The sequence below is a fragment of the Betta splendens genome, chromosome 6 (genome assembly GCF_900634795.4).
Source record: "Betta splendens chromosome 6, fBetSpl5.4, whole genome shotgun sequence".
Taxonomy (NCBI): Eukaryota; Metazoa; Chordata; class Actinopteri; order Anabantiformes; family Osphronemidae; genus Betta; species Betta splendens.
Window position 1 is genome coordinate 11,532,271 of NC_040886.2, and position 23,872 is coordinate 11,556,142.

The 23,872-nt window shown below is 48.3% G+C and overlaps 2 protein-coding genes across 6 annotated transcripts in view; both read left to right on the top strand.

The window, feature by feature from the left end:
* Nucleotides 1–5,003: 5,003 nt before the first annotated feature.
* Nucleotides 5,004–8,232, top strand: si:dkeyp-59c12.1. 4 transcript variants are annotated; one of them, XM_055509915.1, is made up of 5 exons: nt 5,004–5,153; nt 6,699–6,919; nt 7,064–7,117; nt 7,206–7,282; nt 7,406–8,232. In XM_055509915.1, exons 2-5 carry the CDS (start codon nt 6,871–6,873, stop codon nt 8,021–8,023), a joined length of 798 nt encoding a protein of 265 aa, XP_055365890.1. In that variant the 5' UTR covers nt 5,004–5,153; nt 6,699–6,870; the 3' UTR covers nt 8,024–8,232. The 4 variants fall into 4 exon arrangements, with proteins under 4 accessions (XP_055365890.1, XP_055365889.1, XP_040927279.1 ...); XM_055509914.1 differs by lacking the exon at nt 5,004–5,153 and having other exon boundaries at nt 6,592–6,919; XM_041071345.2 differs by lacking the exon at nt 5,004–5,153 and having other exon boundaries at nt 6,592–6,919; nt 7,418–8,232.
* A 10,001-nt stretch (nt 8,233–18,233) lies between these two features.
* Nucleotides 18,234–23,872, top strand: part of gnrhr4 (gonadotropin releasing hormone receptor 4) — a 7,304-nt gene continuing 1,665 nt past the window's right edge. Inside the window, exons 1-2 of one of the 2 annotated variants that reach the window (XM_029154697.3) lie at nt 18,234–18,587; nt 18,810–19,629. In XM_029154697.3, coding sequence (XP_029010530.1) covers nt 19,114–19,629 — 516 coding nt within the window. In that variant the 5' untranslated portion in view covers nt 18,234–18,587; nt 18,810–19,113. The remainder of the gene's footprint in view (nt 18,588–18,809; nt 19,630–23,872) is intronic. The other variant, XM_029154698.3, reaches the window with a different exon arrangement.

The following is a 23,872-nucleotide window of genomic DNA, read 5'->3' on the forward strand; positions in this document are numbered from 1 at the left end:
CTGACGATGCAGCGCCTCATCCAGAGCAGCTCCGACGCATCTGGACCGACCAAAGCGGCTCATTCTCTCAGTCTCATCTTTATTAAAGCCAGATGCTCCACTTATGTCTCTATTGTGCAGGTTTCAGGTTAAATAGTCCACTTTTTGTTTCCGTTTACTGAGGTCTCGTGGCGAAAATGAAAGCGTGGGTGAAACTAAACAGGGAAACGTCAACGATTTGAGGGTTTGCTTGTTTTTTTTTTTTTTTTTTTTTTTTTTTTTAGTTTGAAATCTGCCAACAACCACTCTGTTGCTCAGCGTGTGTGTTTGTCCTGCGTGTATAAACAGTGGATGTGCAGGGACATGAGTCAGGTAGTAACAGGCAGCGGGTGGAGAGACGTTGGCCGCCTGCCAGGAATGCATGAATGGAAAAGTCTGCTCGGGATTGTTCTATCTGCTGAAACGCCTGCTAAATATAGAGTCTGTAGCAGGGTGGACCGTGGAAAAGAGAGCCGGCCGTCCGCTGGGGGACAGCGGCAACCGCTTCTGGCTCTTCGCGGTCGAGTGACTTCACCTCCGGTATAAGGCTCGCGACGCGACGGGAGCGTCTCCTCTCGCTTGCGTCGCACGTGCCGCCGTCGGAGCCGCTCTCTGTCTCATCGCGTGACATCTGGAGCATCTGGAACGACTCGATTGTGCACGTTCGCACGGTCCTCCCCCGAAAACGGTCAAAAGCGCCAAAGCGGTCGCCATGGCAACGGGTCCAGCAGGACGGGACCGGCCAGCGGCTGCTGTGCGGGGAGCCCGAGCTCACCCTGCGGCCTTCTCTGCAGCGTTAAGGAGGAACGCGACTTGGTGCAAGCCTGGTTTTTACATCAACCCAAACAACGTGCGCGTCGCCTCTGATCATTGCTCTCTGTTTGTCATTTCACCTGAATTCGAATCCGAGGCCCGTCTCAAACAACACATCTGCCTGCCGATGCTGGCAGCTTTAGCCCTTCGCCTGCTCTCGTGCACAGTGTCCAGAAGTAAATTAAACTTCACACTCCATTTTCCCCTCAGACGTCACCGGGCATCTTCAGGGCACATCAATACTGCACCAATGGGAGGACGGTCCAATGGCATCTGCCGCTTCGACGGAGAGTCGGTAAAATGTCCACTTTATGAACGTGTCCTCTATAAATACAACATGTGCCGCCTGCTCTCGATTTGGACTGTTTCACGCTGACACTCGTGCCTATTTTTACCCTGACATCAGTCGAGAAGGCACTTTGTGGTTTAAAAATAGAACAATATTTTCTTGTAGCTCTGATGGTTGAATTTAGCAGCGGTTTCCCGCCGTGCAAATGAAGCGAAGGCGTCCGCGTGCGCGTGTTTCTGGATGCGAAGGACCTGCTACACACACCTTCAGTCCGGATGAGCTCTGCTGGAATGTGTGACGGTGGGAACGGCTTCTCCACCCAGCTGAGGCGGCGTTCTCCACAGAACAATAACACAGCTGCTCAGAGCTCCGAGAGAACGCTGTAAATGTCAGCCCAACCTGTTTCCTGGGAATGACACGTAGTTGCATTCCTGAGCACAGGAACCTGACGGGCGGGTCGGACCACACGGCCTGTGAACAGGAACACAAGGCATCCGGAGGAGTTAGAGTTAGATGTGATCGCTGACCTCTATTTGCTTGTCAAAATCTTATTTGCATAAATATGAGCACCCCACTCCCAGAATGGAAATCAGACAGAGCCAGTGCTGGGATTTCATCAGGATGTGCAACGGGAGTCGGACTCTCGTCTGTCAGAACCTGACTGAGCTGAGGTGACGTGAACCCGGAAATACACAGATGTCTCCTGAACGCACCCCGAGGTGCATGATATGATCCTGTGTTTTAAGTGTTGCACACCCGTTAAACAGATTATCACAGGATTTGCTGGAAAGTGTGTGTTTTACAGTGTGTTAAGAAGTTTAGGAAAGAAACCTTACGTAACCCTAAGCAGCCGTCACATGGTTCTGGATCACTTTCTTAATACTGCATGCCGGCGTTCAATCCAATCTCACTCTGTCCTTGTGCAGAGTCACAAACAAAGCGTCTCTTTTTAGAGCTTCGTATGTCACATTTTGAAAAATGATTCATTTAAAAATGAATAAAAGGAACAAAGTATTCATGATATTCCAGCGGGTCTATTTTGTAGACACTAATTGATTGATTTGCCAGGGTCATGCATCAGTTTTGAAAGTGTTGCTTTTGTAAAATGATGCATTAATGTGTCTCAGGCCTCTGCTCTGTTATTCAGTGTGAGTTATTGTTTCTATCTATTCTCTTCTTACATGACACGATGATGACTGGGTAGAAGACGCCAACTCGCTTCTCCTCCTCTTTGAAGTCGCATGGCTGAAAGGGCAGACAGTTCCTAGAGCAGAACTACAGAGAGCGGAGTTTTCCTCCAGCGGCAACGAGCACGTACTGTATGAAGTGCATGTTTGTAAATGGGAACTGCCACAAGCCAATAATCCCTGTAATTAAAACCTTCTTACTACGACTGGCGACGGCGGAGGAGCCCAGCCGTAAATCAAGCAAAGCCCTGTTTAGGATGGGTGGGGTCGGTCCACGCGGGACCCGACGGGCCTCACCAGAACCCCAGGCCTTAAAGCGTTTCCGTCTGTTCACTGGGCACTTTGCAGCGAGGGGGGGGGGGGTATTTTAGTGGCTGACATTTTGATTGTGCACGTTTGGCTCGCGGTGAGCCGACAGTTCACGGTGAATAGCTGACTAACGAGGCCCCGCATCCAAAAGGCTCGCTGTCACTGCAGGCTGCCCGGGCGGAAGGTGATTTCATGCAACCGCGGCTGTAATTCAGCGCGCTCCGCGTAAATCACCCTCACAATTGAAACGCAGCCTTCTTGCATTTTATGCATAGTCTGCGATATATTTAAAATAGTTTTAAGATGACTCGGCTGGAATGTATTTATTGGCTCCGGCGTGGACGAGAGGAGACAGAATGAAAGCTGTGTGTGGTTTATATAATCTGACTTTGTGGAGCGTGGGCAGCGTCGTGGGAGCGTCTGCTCCGCTCCATTTACTGTACGTGTACAGTAAATCCACTGTATGCGAAGCACAGCATCACAGCAGGCGCTTCATCATCGCCATCCTGACTTAAAACACAGTTCGGACACGAGGCCTAGGTTTTCTGAATAGTTAGGATGCCGTGAAGAACGGTGCTTCAGTGCTTCCTGTCCATACAAGCCTCTCCCACAGCTCTCCCAGAGGCCAAACATCCACATTCCTCCCTCCCTTCCTCTTATCTGCAGTCACTTTAAGGCCTCATCCTCCAAAAACACACATTCAGTCAATACTGTTCAAAACTGCAGATTTTTTTTACTATAAATTCCCCCACAAATGCTCTAATATAAAAATATAATAATTATTCCCATAAGCAGTTATTATTGCTATTCTCTATTCGAAGCACTACAAACATTCACTCTCTGACTCACTGGGTCCATTGTTGTGGAGTGTTTAGTCATCGTTGTCACAGATATTTACACATGCAGCTTTGTCGACGGACTGCAGTCGTGTAGATTCTCTCAGATTCAGTCTGAACAGGCCTCTTCCCTCTTTTTCCCTGCCAGCGCTGGCGGTGATGGAGGAGCAGCGACTTCTGTCTCAGCGTATGAAAGGTGCGCTGACCCCCCCCCCCCCCCCCCCCCCCCCCCCAAAAGCTTCCTTCCTGTCTGGGAAATGAGCTGCTAATGCTCGGCTCTCCCCTCCTCGAGTCCTGTATCGCAGCTGTCTAATGAGAGCATCAGCGCGTAAGTGGCCGCCAATGATGGATGCCTTTGGTTTTATCAGCTGCAAGCAACTGATACGAGTGTCTCTGAATAAACATGGACCCGAGCGCTTCATCTGTCTCCGTAGACACACGTCCAAATATAGATCTTTGTTCGGCGCCTTTTGCTGATATAAATACTCGTTTCAAATCTCGCTGCACCTTATTAACCCCCGCTGTTGTGACGGCGCACAAAGGCCCTTTGAAGCGCCTCCATCCAGATTGTTGTGAAATTGCTCAGCAGCGAGCGGCAGACGCAGAAAGGTCCGAGACCGCGGTGAATCAGCTGAAAGGTCGAGATCACGACCTGTGATGGCGGCCGCTATCTGCAGGGTGTGAACGCCGCCACCGCTTCCTGACACCACACATTATACAGCGCTAACGCGTCAGCGTTGTGTAGCAGCCCGCTCTAATTGTTATGAACTCAGTGACGCTCGGCCAGTAAAATGTTCCGAGTCCATGACATCACTGTTTACAGCCCGTGGAAAGAAGCCAGCTACAGAGTCAGCAGCGGTGAGACCAAGCTGCAGTTTGTGTTTATAGTCAGGCCCAGAAGGTCAGCACGTACACAAGGTGAGGAGAAAGAGAGAAGAACACACTGGCAAGGTGGCAACAGTGAGCAGTCTTTAAATGAACCAACAGGGTCCAGGTGAATGTGACTGTGCATGATTGGACTGAGGCAGGAAACCGGGACAGGAAGTGCCAGGACGAGAGCGCGGAACAGAACCGAGCCACAAGCCTCTGCAGGCCGTGCAGCCAAACCGGAGCAGCGACTGCTTCACTCGGTTCTGTCCTATTTAAAGTAGCACATTTCAAATGGATGCAAATGGAGCATGAGTTTAAATAAAGCCGGCCGTCGGACGTCTTTTATCAGGAGGGTGGTTTTCAGTTTATTTTCTTATCGCAAGCCGGAAACAGGCAAAACTGGAATAATAGCAGACACACACACACACACACACACACACACACACACACACACACACACACACACACACACACACACACACACACACACACACACACACACACACACACACACACAGTGAGTGTAACTTAAGTCTGTAAGAAGATTTATTTGCATAAGCACAAACGGCAGCAGCGGCTTCTGGGGAAACAGCTTTTGATGAGAAGAGGTGCTGTATGAAACTAGTGTATGAAAGCCTTTCATACACAGAGCCTTTCATTCTTCCATTTTCTGAATTTTAATTTATAAATAAAACATTCGCCGACCTAATACCTGCTTCTTTTGAAACTTTTCAGAATTATTCCTGTTGGGCGTTAAACACTGAGGGAAGTAAACAAATTCTGGAGCATTCCAGATAAAGATGCTGTGCTTCATTTCTACATCAAACACAGGTCAGGATCTCACAGGACCATCGTTTATCAGCACGAGGCCCAATATAGATTGAAATGCTCTTTAACGTTCATGATTGTGACTAAGGTGAAGTAGACAATCGACAGAATAGAGCTTCAACGATTATGCATTAAAAAATACATCACTTAAACTATTGTTTATACATTTTTTTGTATTTTTTGCATATTTCTTTCTTTCTGACTCACTTTTATACCTTGAATCATTTCACATAGGAATACATTTCTCACCACTCTAAAATCTTTGCATATGAATTTTCATGAATGTGGCACCTTTGTTGGCTGGAAAACTTAGTGCCGATAAATTTCACACTTAACGCTTTGTGACGGTGGAGGTCATTGATTCTGACAGCCAGGGAAATGTGAGGCCTGATTAGCATTCATACACACTGGAGATGATGGTAAACATTCATTCTTTCAACCCCTCAATAGCTGTTATCAAATTTATTGAGCATTATAGGTTTTTCAGTATTTTCTTAGTCTCAGTGATTCAGTCAGAGTCAGAGGAACCTTGACAACATTCAGTGTACATCAAACCAACGCATAAATAAGAAGTAGTACAGTACATTACTGTTTTTCTTCATCATCATGTTTACAATTTCAGTAAGACGCTGGGTTAGAGGAGAAATCAGATTAGTGCAGGATGCTGCAGCAGAGATAGCGGGTTATGAAGACAATTCGCATAAACTGCACAAACACAAACACTCGTGCACATGTTGGTCTCACTGTATGTACAACAGGCAGCATAATAATGCCTTGATGCTCCTCCCTGATATAAATTCACTCCTGACAAAATGGAAACAAACACACACTACACACGAGATTGGACAAAAGTGTTCTCTTCACACACACACACACACACACACACACACACACACACACACACACACACACACACACACACACACACACACACACACACACACACACACACACACACACACATTCAGCTAAGAAATCCAGTCAGCTGAGGTCTGCTATTATTCATCACATCAAGACATTTATTACAATCTACCTCCCCCTCGTGGCTGCTCTTGATATTGCAGCCATCAATAAAATAAATGTTTGTTTATTATGTTTAGAGATAGAAACAATGCAGACGGTCCTGATGGGTAAGTGGTAACGTTACACCGAAAATACCAGCAAGCTACCTGAGCACAGTAACTATTCATAAACCAGTTGAGTGTAGCTAATAAACTGAATTTACTGTACTGTACTTAAATAAACTTGTAAACATGTGCTTAAAAAGTACTTATTGTGCTTCAGGCTACACTTCATTGCCTCCTAAGAAAGAAATATGAACTTTCAGCCTCGCAGCAGCTTCTAGACATTGATCTGGTTTTGCAGGTGTAAAAAAGTAAAACGTTAAATGGACATAAAGTATAAACTTTTAAAACATCCCATTGTACTGAATTGTATTTTACTGTAAACATACTTTACATCGTGCGTTTAATAAATCTGTTGTAATGCGCTGTTTTAATTATGCTATTACCGTTTTAGCAGAACTATTTTCTCCTCTGACGTTCACAGAAATGAAAACAAAGTCATACTGTACGTTGGTCGCCATGTGAGGGAGCTGCTGGGGGTGGGTGAGCCGTTTTCTCCGCCCTCCTGGCTCCGCTATAATATCCGCTGTCAGCGGCACCAGCCGCAGCGTCCTGCGCCACATGGAGCTCAGCGCCGCAGCAGCTCTGCGCTCAACATGGACGTGAACATCGCTGTTATGGGCACGGAGAGCGTCGGGAAGTCAGGTAGAAAGCCGTCCTCATAGGAGACGCTGTGTGTGTGTGTGTGTGTGTGTGTGTGTGTGTGTGTGTGTGTGTGTGTGTGTGTGTGTGCGTGTGTGTGTGTGTGTGTGTGTGTGTTGAGAGAGCTGACTTCTTGCTGTTTTCCAGCGCTGACCGTGCGCCTCCTGACGCGGAGGTTCATCGGAGAGTACGGAGACATCGGTAAGTGCACCCAGGCGCCTTTAAACTGCGTCTAACTATGTCTTCAGCTCCGTCTCACCGCGTGCTTGACGTGTTTTTCCTCTTGCAGAGTCCATCTACAGCCACAGTTTCGCGGTAGATGGGAGAGAAATCTCTCTGAACATTTGGGATTCACCCTATTCAGAGGTGAGGATGAACTTCTAGATTACTCCCAATGGTGGAAGGAATACTTGTCTGCTACCAGTAAAAACTTAAAAAAAAAAAAGTATATAATTTATGTTGAGCCGTGACCTAAATGCTGAGCTGCAGCTGAACTCACAGGAAACGCCTGCTTCCCCAGCGCTCCACCGCCGGGGCTTCGCTCCTGGAGAGGAAGGTCCAGTGGGCCGACGGCTACGTCCTCGTCTACAGCATCTGCGACAGAGCCAGCTTCACCGCCGTCGGCAGGCTCGTCCAGACCATCAGGTCCACCAGAGGCGGCGCGCCCATCGTGGTAGTGGGCAACAAGCGGGACCTGCAGCACAGGCGCGCGGTGCCGAGCGACGAGGGCCGCCGGCTGGCCCTCAGCGCCGGCTGCCGCTTCTACGAGGTGTCGGCGGCGGAGAACTACCACGGCGTGCTCGCGGTGCTTCACGGGCTGGTGGACGGGATGAAGGACGCCAACAAGAGCAGCAGGAGGCCCCTGGGGCTCAGGGGCATCGTGAAAAGCATGTCCGCGGTGTTCGGCCGGAGGCGGACGGACTCGTTCTGAGAGCGCGAGCGACGTGGGAGAAGGGGGCGCGTTGGGTTCGTTCGCCCGGATGGATTTTAATTGGCCGGTGTTGTGGGTGCGGCTCGCGCTCCTGGGCCAGAGATGACGAAGGAGCCTCTGCAGGCGGAGACACAGCGGACGGTTACTCTGGGGAGGAAGCGTGGAGGCTGGAGTGAGCTTTGAATGAATGTGCCCTCAGGAATGAGACATGAACCAAAGACCGCAGCAACAAATGTTAAAGATTCACCCACATATGTGTATAAACTTATTAAAAGTGTCCTTTTTCATGGTTGTTACTAATTCCGTTGTGTATATTTAAATTTATTCAAGTGTCATGTCTAAAGTTTGTTCAAAGCCAATAAACTTTTATCTAATGCTGTTTGAATGCGCGTTCCTCTGAATGACGGATCCCGCGGGCCGTTCGTTACATCATAAGCATCGACGATCAAGAGTCGAGGCTGGTGTCGACTCAGGGACTCGATGGAGGGACTGAACAGGGCGGATGCTAAGTGAATGAAGGCCTGGATGAGGAGCAGCCTCCACGCCGATTACATCATCCAGACCGAGTCAGTGTATTTTTATCACACATCAAAAGGCTTCTCAAGGTGCTTCATTAAGTACAGTAAGATCATATAGACGTTTAATAGAGAGCTCAGGTAGAAAACCCAGCGAATCCTACAAGCAGCATGTCCAGACTCTCTCAGCCTCATGTTTCTGGAATGCTGTAATTGGGTTGTGGCGCGTTTTAGCATCTTGTCTTTTTAATATCTAACGTTTACATCATACCTCAATCTTCCCTGTGACCTGCATAATTGGGAAACGTGGGTCAAGAAGACGATGCCGTTTACTGCAGTAGCCGGAAGGAAGTGACTGAGAAGTTGTATATTCAAAGATCAAATGAGACATGAATGGGAAAATTGCAGACAATCATTGTATCACAGTAAAAACCTCCAGCAGCAACAGCAGACAGACCAGGAAATAGCTCAGGGCAACTACAGGACGAAGCTGCACGCAAGCTAAAATAAGAGGATCTGCACCCGATGGAGATGTAGCTCAGAAGCATATATGAAAAGCCTTAAAATGAAGCAGTTTTACATTTCTTCTGTGATTGAGTGACAGACCTGTTCTTGATATGTAAATATCAGACTCGCCGCCTTTCTCAGTGGGTGTGCTTCACATCTACTCTGTCGCTGACCTGCTCCAGTGAACATGCTTTCATGCTTTGCCCTCCAGCGCAGGAGTGTGTGTGTGTGTGTGTGTGTGTGTGTGTGTGTGTGTGTGTGTGTGTGTGTGTGTGTGTGTGTGTGTGTGTGCGCGCGCGGCAGGAATCTGACAGGAACAAGGCAGGGGTCAACTGAGTGAGCCTGGGCCCATGCGACTGTGTAGAAACACCCCGAGTGGATTCATATTTTCCAGGTGAAGCGGAGCCAAATGTGACACTTGGCACTGAAGCCTGAAGAAGGAAACCTGTGAACATCCTCATGCAGCGCCGCCGACCTTTAACCCCGTTTGTTGTGGCGCCGTGAGCGGTCTGATGCACCGGGCCAGAATTGGAGGCGGGACTGGACCCTGTAAGCGCTGTGGTGTTTAAGGGCTGAAACCGGCCGCGGGCCAAGAAACCGGGCCTCATCACCATCCGCTGGCCCTGGGTTAATGTTCAAGCCACGGTTTCAACCAGCCGGCGTCGTCTCAGAACCTGTGCTCTGTCACAACACGGGGCTGCTTCTCGCCTTCTTCGTAGAGTTTTAATGATCCCTGTTGGAGTAGCTCAAGGCTTCAGGAGTGATTTGCTCTGAAACTGAGACGACGTCCTGCTATTTTAACCCTTTCATGCCTAAACTAAGAGAACCTCAGACATTTGAAGGGGTTTTATTCCACTTTATTGCTATGAAAATAACAACGTGACTGAAGCCTTCGAATAGCTGTCTGTGCACGAAAGGGTTAAAATCTTCAACCATCTGTGAGCCATTGTCGCCGTTTACATCCTCATATCAGTGCACTCTACCCCCAGAGTCGATGGTCTTAACGTAACACATTCACAAAGCAGATGACGACTCCACGTGTCAACGAATGCACCAAAGCCTTGAAATGAAAGCAAACGAGAACAAATACATGAACATATGCAAGAAAACAATCAGATCCAGCAGAAACCTGCAGGTGACCAGCAGTCGAACCCAACTATCCAGTTTTGCCATAAGACACGGGAGAATCAGCTCTTTTTTTACGTTTTGAAGCTACATCTAAAGTAGCGTCGTGAGCTTCTTGCAGAGGTTCCTGCGCCGACTCTCCCTGCAGGTAAATGGAGGATCTGTGTCTGCGCCTTCAAAGGCAGAATCTGTGCAGCCGTCTCCACATTTACCCTGTGAATACCCGCTTTTAACAAGAAATATAAAGCATGTCCGATTTCAGAGACTTCTGAGAAAAATGACACCTCTAACTTAATCAAAATGCACCAAAGCCTCATTTTATAGTTGGAAGAAAGAGTCCACGGCACGGAGGTCTGAGCTTCAGGTTGCATGGAGGCCTCCAGTGAGCGCAGCACGTTTTCAGGAGACCTGATCAGCGCAGTGGCACAATGCAATTTTCTGTTGCCTTATTAAATAGGGGCAGGTGTGATCTGATTACCGGGCAAGCAGCCTAAGCAGGATGTGAGGTCGGCAGGTTCAGAGCCCTGGTAAACAAACACGAGACCACGAGGTGAAACTCACACTTCACAAATAGGATGCTGCTGCTACCATGATTTTTATTTTCTCAGCTTAATAATCAGCTATAACTTGAAAAACGTAAGTATAATGAACGTTATTACTCGCGTTTTGTTCATTGAATATTTAATTACATAGTATGTCTCTTACGTCTAAGAGATGGATGCCCAACGAGTGGAAGAGTCTTTCTGAGTCACTAACACTGTAAACCCGTTGATGATTCCACAGGGGGTCTGGAATGTGCCGACGGGAAAACACACCTCGGTGCCCAATGAGCCTTTTCATATTTAATAAAAAGTGTGTTAACTGCTCAGAAATGCCAAGTATCCCTTTGCCCCCCACCCCCCAAAGGCTGGAGGACCCCCTGCAGAGCTCCACAGCTCAGCAGTTACACACAGTAACTGCGACTGAGCCGCCGGTGGCCAACGGGTCAAAGTTCAGCAGCGCTGTGTACTTTTCCATTAATGGCTCATCTCACCGCTGCACATGCTCTAAATCCCGTTGAACATGAAAACTTCTTCATTAAAACGTGAAACCTTCAACACTTGACTACTAGCGGCCATGTCTGTAACAGGCGCTGTATATTATACGGCAGCAGATAGTGACTGCTAATTGATAAAGTATCATGACTGGAAAAGGTAATTACAGGACGAAATGCAGATGAAGAGGTTTGCTTCTTTGAGGCTTTAATAACTGCAGCGAGGGCAGCGTAGTCGCGTCTGAAGGGCAAAGCTGATAACGGCGCGATCTAATAAAAAAGCGGCTGATCGAGTTGGGGAAATGTTTCCTCTCACGTGGAGGGAAACCGAGCATGTTTGTTCACACGTGAGCGTCTAAATGAAATCAGGCCGAGGGGATGGCTGAGTCACGCCGGTGTAATGGGCGACGGGCGGTTCAGTGGGTGTAGCCCCCACCACACCCCCACCCCACCACCCGAGTCCCACGCCGCGGTCAGCAACCGGACCAAGATGATCACGCCCCAAATGAAAGCTCACTTAGGGGGATAAAACTAGGCACAAATGAGCTTTCAGGACCTGCTGTGACACGTCAAAGGACTGCAACAACTTCCTTGTTCATTAGCCAATCAGAGCCTGGAGGCAAATTAAGGTCACCTTATTTTACTTGTAATTTTAACGCCCCAAATTATCTAATGTGACCCTAATTTGACTGACGCAGCGTGTGAGCGGCGCGTCCTCCCAGTATGAACACAGGCGCTGATGGTTCCGGCCGCAGGTGTCCCGCGTTGTAACAGCCTTTGTCTGACTTTCATCCCCTGAGTTAAGCCGAGGACCGGGGAGTTGCGCGTGGAATGTGCGGTGAACGTGAAGAATGCCGCTGATTGCGCTCCCAAAGAATCTCGCAGCGCCGCGATAAGGCCGCTCTGCAGGGGGTCCATTAGTGAGTCAAATGTTACGCATCCGCTTGGATCCAGGCGTGAGGTAAATAGGAAGGAGGGCCTGATAAGACTTTTGTGTTACCTTCAAGGACGCCGCATTATCTGACAACAACCCTTCAGCTGAAATAGGTCCATTTGCATAACAATTTGTGGTTCTCGTGAGAGGAAAGCGACTTTGACCGCTCGCCGTCATGAACGCGGTCACCTTCTCACCCAAGGACGACTTGGATGCTTCATTGATACGATCCGCGTCTCCGGCTCCTGGAGAGAAGCTCCCGTAACGGCAGCAGCGTGCGTTAGAACTCAGCGGGAAGCGGCCACGCGCCGACGCTTGAAGGAGCCCGTTTAAGACGGCGCTGGGATTAATTGGAGTGTCTGTCACGAGTTAATGCGATTCACCGCCGGTGTGGTGAAATCAATTTGCCAGGCTAATGAGGAGGATGCAGGCGACAGTGTCAAACACAGAGGCGTCAAACAGATTTGGGAACAACAGCTGCCTCTCTGGCAGGAGAAACGGGATTAAAGGAAACCTGGAATAATATTATAGGGATTCCTTGAGGAAAGAGGCTGAGAGCAAATCCTGGAGGCAGGTTCAGGTCCTGTCTGATGGCACCGCTGGCCTTCAGTTCTCCATTATCGGTGCTCCACAGGTGCAGGTGTTCAACAGCTGCATGATGTCATGTTAAAAGTTCACGTCCGTGCCAAAAATGAAAAACCAGTCATTACTGGCAGAGCTGCTTTACTGTACATATCAGTATGCTTGCAGTCAAATTAGTGAGTTACTTTTAATGTTGATACATATTTCATCAATAGTTTGAATTCATAGTTTGTCTCTGTGTGTCAAAGAACTGGTGCATATTAACATTTTTAATATTTAAAAATAAACAAAAGATGATAAAAATAACATTTTTTTCTGCACGTGAATTATTCCTTCCAGTAAAAACAAATGTTTCCAGCGTAACCACAGGAGGGCACCTGCGTCCCAGCCAAACAGCCGAGGAACAATCCCTGCCTATGTTTGTGTTGTGTGTCAGTCAAAATAAGACCATTACATGTTTGTTTTGTTTATAATTTCACAACATTATTATTAGTTTTATGACCGTTTTGTTTTTTTGGACATCCTCATAAGAATTGATTGGGTTTGATTGAAATGTCGGAGCGTGCTGTCGATGGGATTAAGGACGACGCGGGCGGCGTTTGAGCTGAACACGTCAGAACGTTGGCTCACACCGCGGCACAACAAATTAATCTGCGCGTGGCTCGTTTCCCCAGAGCAGCTGTCGTTTCAGAGCCGAGGTAAAGACTGCAGCGGCAAACTGACACCAGTACAGACGGAGGGTTCACTGGAAAAAAGCCAAACGCTGACGCAACGTTTAGACACCGAGCAAAGCAGCAATATTAATATTCAAAGCTACTTTTACGCAACTAGTGTTTCACACGTATTCTATCATGAGATGTTGTGTGTCTCGACTGCTCTGGTTCATTTCAGGCCTCATGGTCCAAGCGTGATGTCATGCTACAGAAACACCAGCTCTAAATGATATCAGAGGTAAAAGGGCTTTTTACTTTTTTACAGTTTCCAAAGTACTTCAGCCTTTTGCATTTCCAGTGTGTGATTCATGTCCCAAACAAGTGTTTTGTAAAGGCCATTATACAACAGTACACACCCACCAGAGGACCTGGGGACACGCGTGTTTGAGCGTCTAAATGCCCGCGGCCTGTTGTTTGCTTGTCTTTGCTTGTTTGCCTTCGTGTTTTCTCAGTCTGCTGCTCCGCCCTCTGCCAGTTCCCGAGTTTAGCTCGCAGATGCCGTCGCTCCGATTCCTGAGGAGGCCCCGCTTTTTCCAATTACAGCTTCAGTTGCCTCGTGAGGTGTTGCTTGTGCGCCTTCCTGTCTGGTGTCTTCATTAGATAAAGACGTCAACTCCAGCTAATTAATTCCCCACGTTAAGCGCTCACATCAGCAGGACCGGCCACTCGTACTCCCCTGACGACACGCGGGGGTGAAGCTTATAGGCTAAAGGCTGCGATGCTGCAATAAGGAAGGGTGCGGCAACAACCGTGGCGGGTAATTATGACCACCTGATGCCCATCGGGTTCATAGCTGATCGTCCACGAGCACTCTGACAGTGTGTCTGAGGCCGTGACCTTTTTAGTCATTCACCATCCAGCATTTGAAAATACCTCGGCCTAATGAGCGAGGCCGAATAAGTTAGTGCGGAGACCTCGGGCGTTCGCATTAAGCGCGGCTTGTTTGCCCTTCGCCGTAGCTCGCTGGCTTCGCATTCAGATCGCCTGCTGCTCGTCTCGCTGCCCCGGCAACCGTTGTTTGGCGAGGACGCTGTGACGCCAAACGCGCGAGACCGACAAAGGTTAAATGAGAGCGATGTGGTAATACGGCGACGAGCGGTTAGCGGCTAGCTCGATTAGCTTAGCGCAAACCATTTCTTTTTGACCATCTCAACCGTATTATATTGGCAGATTGTTTGTCATGCAAAAATAAATAGATAAATAAATAAACAAAAATCTGCAGACGCCAACGTACTATTCCTGAGTTGACTGTCTACTCAGAGCTTAATAGGTGAGGAAAATAAAAACAGGAATGAGTTTTTCATGCTCTCTCTCTCTCCTCTCGCTCTCCAGCGCTGCGTTCGAGCAAATGGCTGACACACTTTACCGCTGGTGTGGCAGGTAAACAGCCGTCGGTCCATTCAAAACTTCTCACCCTGCTTTTGGGAAGAAACGCCATTCAGCGAAGTCAACGCGACTCAGCGGTGCGGAAAATACTCCGAAGGCCGTGTTTCTGCTTTCGGGGGTTTAACGGTCGTTAAAAAGGACCCGGTGCAACGTGTCACTGGCGACAACGCTACTGATTCCAGACGGAATCAGTCAACGTTCTGGTCTAACTGGTCTCTTCCTGTCTTTTCGCATTGACTTGCAGTCATTTCCGGCGAACCGTTCTCTGCAGGACACGCTGTAAAACAGCCACTTTTCACACTAGACTTAAATCAATAGTCAGACACCTGTTTGAAGAGAGAAGAGGATTTAGTAATTATTTCTCTTATTCCTGACGGCCACTTAAAAGCTCTTCCTAATGGACTGTAAAGATCCCCTCACCTCCAATTCACCGCTCCTTGCTTCAGGCAGAAGAACATGGTAAAGTTGATGACGCTTCAGCAGCCTTGGACAAATTAAAGCATCCTTTATAGCGTCCGACTAAATTCTCCATTCTTACAGTTGCTGCCGCTCAGCAGATGAAATGCAAACAGGGAAATGAACCCAGGAAGATGTCTAACTGCTTTGATTAACCTGGGCAGTTAAAGCCTCGTATTAGGGTTCAGCTGAACATTTTTAGATAAACAGGATTGATCCAGCGGCTCCATTTAATACCCATTCATCCATTTCCCTCACTCTGGGCACTTCTTCCAGCCCTTCCAGGGGATCAGGGAAGTCCCAGGTGAGCAGAGACATTCCTATTGTTTTGTGAAGGTAAATATTAATAATAAGGTGATTAAATCACACAGCTTGTTCTGGATTTTCTGAATGTTTAGACATTTACTAATATTTGATGTTCAACAACTCAAGATTCATCCTAGACTTAAAAGCCTTCACTGTTAATATTGTGCTTATTGAACTCATTTCACTTTTTTTACGTTTGGCTCCAGACTGTGAAAGCTCTTCATGAATTTTAATTCATTCTGGCTTCACAGAACAGTTCTAAAGCATTGGACGATTATTGAATAGGAAGATTAGGAGGACAGAAACACCGACTCCTTCAAAGCACATTCTCGTTGACAGTGGCTTCCTGTTTCCTCATGTTTAACGCAGAGGTGATTCTTCTGTAATAGATATATTTCTGTCTGGCATCAAACCCAAACACACCTTTGCTCTCACCCTTTAAAATAACACAAGTGAATGACTGAGATGGTGCCAAACTTCTGTAAATTACATTTTTTTTCACACATTTATTATTTTTTTTGGAGTTGATGCATAGCATCATTGTGCACACGCTGCCTCTGCAAATGGCTCCATTATTATTACAGTAACACATGGCATGTGTTATTACTGGGAGGCAGCAGTCAGGCAGGTGGCTGAGGTCATGTCATTTCAGTGTGTGTTGAGGTGAGTGGGTGGGTTTTAGATGGATTCTGAGGCATGTTGCCTTTCACACATTATGAAAAATAAGGCCTCTAATTATAAATCGCCAAACCTGCCGAGATTGTTGACAAAGACTTTGAATAGTCATAAGGGTCAGACTCAGCTCGTTTCCCACACTATGAACCCTGCGTTAGCTCACACTCCGTGTTGTAATTGGCCTTTTTGCACAGTTGAGACAGTGCTTGTGACTGCGTCAGTTTCCCCCAAAAGTCCTGGAACAGCGCTGGGAGAGTAATGGTCAGTGTGGGGGTGTAGCTCAGTGCTGAGTCTCACAATAGATGAGAATAGATGGGAAGTATCGGAGTTTGGCCGCGACAACATTTCATCAGTTACCTCCACATATTCACGCGTGGATGAGATCAAACATTTTCCTTGAATGTTCATCTCAGGTGCAATATTTCCGAGTGGAGTGTTTACAGTGATATGTGAAATCCAGCCTGGCGTGGCCTCTTGTATCCGGACCAGGGGACACGAGCCCTGAAGTAGAAACTCTGTTTACTGGCGGCTCCAGATGCAGTATGAAATAGAGGCGTTAATGCGCCGCAGCCTGCGGATGCGATCACTCGTTCTCATTCAAACTCTGGCTGAACATAGTGATGAGGCAGAGGACGCAGAGGCTCAGGGACGGAAAACGCGTGAAATCGCCACATCGCTCGCGACGCGTCCTCCGCGCGACGTTCGGCGGATCGATAAAACTGATTTTCCGCCGTCGGGCGCGCGTGCGCCTCCACAGCCTCTCCACCCGATGACCCTGAGATGTAGGAGATTAGACAGAAGCGTTTCCAGACGCGCTCCACGTGTGACATTCGTCCACGCCGCCGGATCGATGCCGCCAAATAAAAGCCCTTTGTCACTTGCGCACAAAGCGCGTCCCTCCGCTCGCTTGTCAGGCGATGAGCGGCCTTTAACCGTCATCGCGTGCGTTTGTGAACGACGGCGTTCACTGGTGCCGGGCCCGGAAACGGGTCCACCAGGACGAACCGAGCCGCTTTCACATCCAAAAGCTCTGAGCGTCTAACCTCCAAAAGGGAGTGCGCGCGTGCCGTTTTTTGCACCTCCCACACACACACAGCAGCCTCATTATAAGGAGTGAATGAGGAGACCTTGTCTCCAAAACGTCTCCAACAGGCTCGGGTTATAGTTTTTGTCGTCATTAATCATGACGATTGGCGAGAGCTTTGTGGTTTTCAGCGATGCGACTTGTTCCTTCCTGTTCGAGCCCATTCTGACCGCGTCCATCGTTTCCTAAAGCTTTAGAAAACGCAGCTATTGGACGGTCGTATCTTCTGCGCGCAGCAGCAGATCAGGCGTGTGAGGAGGTTTCTACAGGTAAACGTCTGTCCGCTAGGTTTCATCCCAGGTAATGACTTCACTGCCGGTTTTACACTGCACCTTAAAGCGTGGAAAAGCTTTTTGAAACTTTCCTCTGATTCGTTATCTCCTCTCATTATTTGCATCATACCATCATGCAGTTGATTCTCGGCACTGCTTTTCAGGACTGTATTTGTCAAACTGTAAAATAACTTGTGAAACCAAAAAGCCCAAAGTCCGGGTTGTGGGCTTTGTAGAGTAGAGACATGCAAAGATTGGCAAAATCCAAGTAGGACATTCACACAAGACGTCTAGAAATACACTAGAGTTTAGAAAAATCCCACACGTAGACACGAGAGAAATGCAGGATGAACTTTAAGGCGCTGATCATTACAGCCGTGGACAGCTGCACACAGGAAAAAGTAGTGTCTGCATGAAATGAAACAAGAAAATGTCCCAGATGAGCTGCGTTTACTCATGAACGTGTTGCAGGTTACAGAATGTGTTGAGCTGCTGCAGCGCCACACTGACATCGGTCCCTTCCCCAATTAGCCCCATGTCCTGTCTCTGTTTATGAATTAGCGCCACCATCTCATGCTTCTGGTGTGTAGCCAAATCCATATGCACGTCTGACTAAACAGAGATGTTAATACTTGAATGTGTGGCGTTGACTGTAAACGTGTTTGGGTGTGATTGATTCCAGTTTCCTTTTCTTCACGCATGACAGAGAGAGAGAGAGAGAGAGAGAGAGAGAGAGAGAGAGAGAGAGAGAGAGAGAGAGAGAGAGAGAGAGAGAGAGAGAAGAAACCCCGCAAAACACTCTCTTCTTAGTTTAAATGAAGTAGATGAAAAGCGAATTCAGAAAATAGTGTGAACGGTGGCAGTTAATAACGGAGGCTGCTCCTAAAACCACGCACACGTCACGCACCACGTCTTCCTTCAGTCATACAGTATTTCTTGTCATTAGGTCGGCGGCAGGCTGTTTAGGCAGTGTCACGTTCTACCTGGGGGGTTATGGGGGAGTTTCAGCTGTCGGCTGACACCGTCCCGTGTCACTTTGCGCGTCAGCGCGGAGGAAAGAAGCGGCGAATCAACAGCTGCAGTGTCTGCGGCAGAAACTCGCTGCGCGAGAAGCCCATTAGCGCGTCCGGACGTCTCCGCTCCTAATTGCAGGTAAGGTTCCACGTCTGCCTCTAATTCTCGTCTCGTTCCGCTTCTTCTTTATTGCTCGCAACAACACTGAACCGGTTTTTCTTTAGAGAAAATCAGCGACAGTGGAGCAGTGGGGAAATGAAAAGGGACGCTCGAAGTTCAGCCAACGCGCGTCCCTGTCATTTTCCCCAGCGCCGCCGTGTAGTAGTGGATTTGTGATGCCTCCAATTATTTTCCTTGCAGTTTGATCACGCAGGGGCCACGACCGTCTCCGGCTCAGAGCTTCACTGTATGCGGTGGCGCCTGCTCTTTAATTGACACCGCGTTTACGTGGGAGCTGTTTGGAGGATGCGTAACCCTGTTCCAACACTGTCCCTCTTGTTCCCTGCGTAAAAATGCAGCAACGGAGCAGTAATGCGCGCGTCTCTCTCCCCCCTGTCGTCTCAGCGGCGCCGGAGATGCGGGTGCGCACATTCTAGGCGCACCCGGGATAATTGCGGGACTACGTGTGCGCGCTCCGCCCGTCAGGCTCCAAAAGGCGTTCGTTATGTTCCACCAGCTGACGGATCCGGCTGTGAATGGCAGCTGCCAGGGACCCACCCCGGCGTGCAATAAGAGCGCCGACGGAGACACGCTGCAGCTGCCCACGTTCTCCACGGCAGCCAAAGTGCGCGTGATAATCACCTTCATTCTGTGCGCGGTGTCGGCGGTGTGCAACTTGGTTGTGCTGTGGGCGGCGGGCAACGGCGGCAAGCGCAAGTCTCACGTCAGGATCCTGATAATGAACCTGACGGTTGCGGACCTGCTGGTGACTTTCATCGTGATGCCCGTGGACGCGGCGTGGAACATCACGGTGCAGTGGCAGGCGGGCGACGTCGCCTGCAGGCTCCTGATGTTCCTGAAGCTGGTGGCGATGTACTCGTGCGCCTTCGTGACGGTGGTGATCAGCTTGGACAGGCAGTCCGCCATCCTCAACCCCCTGGGCATCAGCGAGGCCAAACGGAAGAGTAAAATCATGCTGACGGTGGCCTGGACCATGAGCGTGATCCTCTCACTCCCGCAGGTAGGTTTAACGGCCACCCACGTGCACTCACACCACGCAGCCTGTTGCGTGGAAGTTGCTGCTCCCACACCTCTCACAGTGTTTATCCAATTTTTCCCATAATCTGCCATCATTGAGAAATATTATGATGCAGACAGAGTCATATTACTGTACAGTGTTGGGAACCACAGTAGTAACACCTACAACACACACTGATAAAAATAAATCATAAGTGAAAGAATATTTACAGGTACACACACCTTAAAGAGCACATGCAATAAAGCTCTGTTTAATTATTCTAATATCAGGGTTAAGTGAACTCGTTGTTGTGTTAAACATCTGTCCGTCCATCCGTCGTCCTTCCCCAGGAGCCAGCGGTGGGACAGACATGCGCATGACGTCCACTCAGATTCAGACGGGGGTGATTAACAGTCAGCCGTTGACCCACAGTATCTGCATGTCTACGGGCTGAAGACACAGGCACCTGCCTGGTGTTAACTGCTGGAGCTCAACCCCGGTGCCTCCAGCTGTGAGGCGACTGTGTTAATCGCCCCCCCGGTTGCTAAACAACATATGAGCAATTAATAACTTTAATCAGAGGTGCCGAGCCCAGACGAGGCAGCTGCCTGCATTAATGAAACTAGATTTTCCTGATGTCCAGGGATCACTGACCTGACGGGCTTTCACGAGGTCTGCAAATATCAAAAATGATTAGCAAGTGCCTAATCAGCTGTAAAGTCACCTTTTAATTTCCGCCAACGACTTCAGAAGAACCTCGGTAAAACCCTGGTGAGAAAGGTCACGATCTAAACGCTGGGTACGCTGTAGAGCGATGCTAATGTCTGAGAAAACCCTGAAAGTTTGGAAGGGCCATGCTAATGCTAAGCTACCTGGCTCATTGACACCACTATCTGTCAGGAGGCATGAACGCGAGGAAGCGCGTTTCCAAAAACTGTTTAATTCATAATCATCAGGATGCTTATTCAGGGAGGATCTGAATAATTCAATCAGTGGATGATGTCAGAGTTTCATGCTGTTCATATGTGTAATCATCCATGGGTGGCACTAGAGTAAACATATGAAATATATATAACGGGGCGATGCATCATTGTCTTGCTAATGGAGAAGCAGCGCTGAAGAGCACACCTGAGCTTTTTCTGTCTCTGGGTGGATCACGCGTACTCCTGCTCAAGATGATGCTCACTAAGCAAGTGTCCACTTTAATGACTCACCGGTTCGGTCAGGAAATGACAGCGGTGAATCATAAACCACTGAGACAATGTGCGACTGCTACCTTCACACGTGGGTTTTTCTTTACTTGGGACTCATTTCTCCGCATTCACGCGAATGCAAGCGTCCGCCTCGGCCATTTAAGACTCAAACGTCATTACATGACTCGGCTTCAGGTCACACGCACCTCGACAAGTACTTGAAAACCTTTAATTGTCCAATTAAACCATTTCTAGGCCTGATAGTGAAGGCGTTGAGTGATCTTTGCATCTGATCGTCCACTGTAACCTGGTTTAAACTGCCGGTGACCTCTGTCCCTCTGTGCCGCGCGCCTTCATTATTTCCACGGCCGCTCACTGTCCACAGTAACACGTCACGCTGCACATTTCATGACACCCAGCATGCGATGCGGCCTGAAATAGACCATTTTAAATCTCATCTGACACAGTCTGGACTCGGCTAGCGGGAGTGCAAACCCAGTCGCGTGGAAGTGGTGACAGGAGAGTCAACGGCACAAGCGTTTCGTTAGTGGAGCCTTTTTTCCGTCTGGAACGAGAGCAGAGATTATGCCGTCCAATAATAATTGAATGGTCTCCGGGCGTTTCCAAATAACGCTTCTCAGAGTTTGGCTCAGCCTCTGCGTTATTAGCGGATAAGATTAGACGACATTTCATTGATCCCGGTGGGGAAATTCAGTTACACGTTACAGCCGCTGCACAAAAGTGTCACTAAAGGAAATGCTTAGAATAAAAAGACTTTAATTGGAAATCGAATTGTGGAGTAAGTTAGTGAAGAGCATGAGGAGGACGTAGAGGTACAGTAACTGCATGTGCTGCTGCTGTTGCCACGAGGTCAATGAGAGTCTCCTGCAGCCTCGGCCTCTAACACTGATGCTGTCAAGCCCGAACTTCTGTTGTCTCGTCTTTAACATACTGGAGGCTGCCACAGTGGAAGTCATGCATCATTAAGGTCCCCAGAGATGAAGAGGAAAGCTCTTCATTATTTATAACAGACCTGCTCTGCTCCTTTTTGAGCCGTGAGCTTCACCGCCCGTCATTCAGTGCCCTGTCACCGCTTCCCAGTCCGTCCTCAGCTTGAAGCCGAAGTTAATCAAAAGTTAACAGTGAATTGGGAATGAGTTGGTTCATCCATATTTCCGCTGGGATAGTAACATATTTATTATTCGCCTATTTTTCTGATCAGATTCAGTCCAGTGCACCGCATGAAACCAGTAGATACTGGTAAAAACTCACGGAGTCATCGCACACAACACAAAGGCAGACACATCCTGCATCAGTCCAGCTACTCGTGATGGTGAAGCAGTTTCAGCTTGTTGCAAAGGACAGCGGACGCGATGGCGAGTCAGAAGTGAGACGTCCCCCGAGGCAGAGCGTGGTTGTGAGTGTGCGGCCGCAGACACTAGCCTGAGGCAGAACCTGCAGCCCGGCCCGGCTGCACGGGTCCGGGTCGTCAGTGTGGAGACGAGCTGAACGGCCGTGAACGCCTCGCAGACACCCCCAGAGTCTCTTTCCATCAAAACGGAGCCCTTCATCCATTCTGAACATATGTATTACATGTATTGCATCACAAATTACCACCAGAATGTTATGTTTTCATATTTGTGCATAGAAACTTAAAAGAAGGTTTTTATTTATCCAGTCTAATAGCTGGATGCATTTTGCTTTTGACTCTAATCCCTTTTGATTACAGGAGGCACAAACCTTTGGGAGATTTATTGTGGCATGAATGTGTGAATTTGACATATTGAGGCATCGGAGCAGTGATTACTGTCGCTACAGAGAAGCTCCTCATTAGTCACTGCACACAGACTGTACAGGCTGCGACGCCATGCGTAAATCTGGCTTTAACTTCTCTCTAATGTTGTGTAATTGGCTTCTCAGTCTGTTTCCACAGTAGATATCATACACAGCTAATTATGAAGCATGTTTGCAGTCCATACCTGTTGCACCAAACCAAACTGTGACGCCCAGATTACACTGTAATTCTGACGCGTTACCAGCGACAGGAAGAGGAGCTGCAGCGGTTACGAGACCCACTGGGAGCAAGGACGCCATGCAGTGTGAAGGACGATGCGTAAAACCTGCCCGCGCTGCGTTCGAGAACACGCTGGGAAACCTCACAAAACCTCCACCGTGCATGCAGTTTGTCCTGAGAACGTGAATAGAAGCCTCATGAATACGGCGAGGAACCGGTTCGTGATCCGACCTGAACCCAGCGGAACCCGCGTGGATCAGCAGGTCGTTAATAAATACAGTCAAAATCTCCACATCTGTGATGAAAGTGCAGCTTCGCTCATGGGCTTTTCTATTGGGTATTATATTAAGAATGACGTCATCATGACGCTGACGGAGGATCCTGCTGTGAAAACATGCGGAGTTTGAATCACGTTACTGTTCAGTGCGTTTCGGCTCTTGGCTTGTGCTAAATCCTGGTTTTCTGCTCTGTCAGTCTGCCACAAGTAAGAATGAGAGGATTTACATTTGTCGCTGATAAAAACCTGGTCTCACCTTTTCTGTATGTTTAATTCATGCAGATTTAATTGGTGTGAATAAAAAGCGAGATGCAATTCACATCTAAAGGGATGAGCGTGAGAAATGTGGGATTCCGCGGATAAAGGAAACATCGTTCCCGCTGCAGCCGATGGTCCGCTTGTCTCTCGCTGGTTTCCTCTTCCTGCTTTGTGTCGTGCTGGAGGAGAACACGTTGCCTCTTTTTTCTCTTTTGTGAAAAACCTGTCAAATGTTTGATAGCTCAAGGAATATTACATGCAGAAGGATCACATTTGTCACTCCGGTTCCTTTTTTTTTTTTACCAGAACCTTTCCATTACTCTCTGTTCGTTTCCCACTTACCCAGAAACCAGAGGAGTGCACTTAATACTTTCCACTGGACACAAAAAGCCTCCGGCTGCGTGAGCTGCGACAGGAACTACATCCCACAAGACATATGGGCTCGCCACATCTTATGTAATCTGCTGGTAATTGCAATTCTTGCAAACAAATGAATCCAATCCT

Bases quoted from the DNA above. Each gene is read 5' to 3' on its own strand.
- si:dkeyp-59c12.1 (XM_055509915.1), top strand. From the start codon at position 6,871: ATGGACGTGAACATCGCTGTTATGGGCACGGAGAGCGTCGGGAAGTCA. The intron at 6,920-7,063 runs GTAGAAAGCCGT...GCTGTTTTCCAG, and splicing joins GGAGAGCGTCGGGAAGTCAG to CGCTGACCGTGCGCCTCCTG. The intron at 7,118-7,205 runs GTAAGTGCACCC...TTCCTCTTGCAG, and splicing joins CGGAGAGTACGGAGACATCG to AGTCCATCTACAGCCACAGT.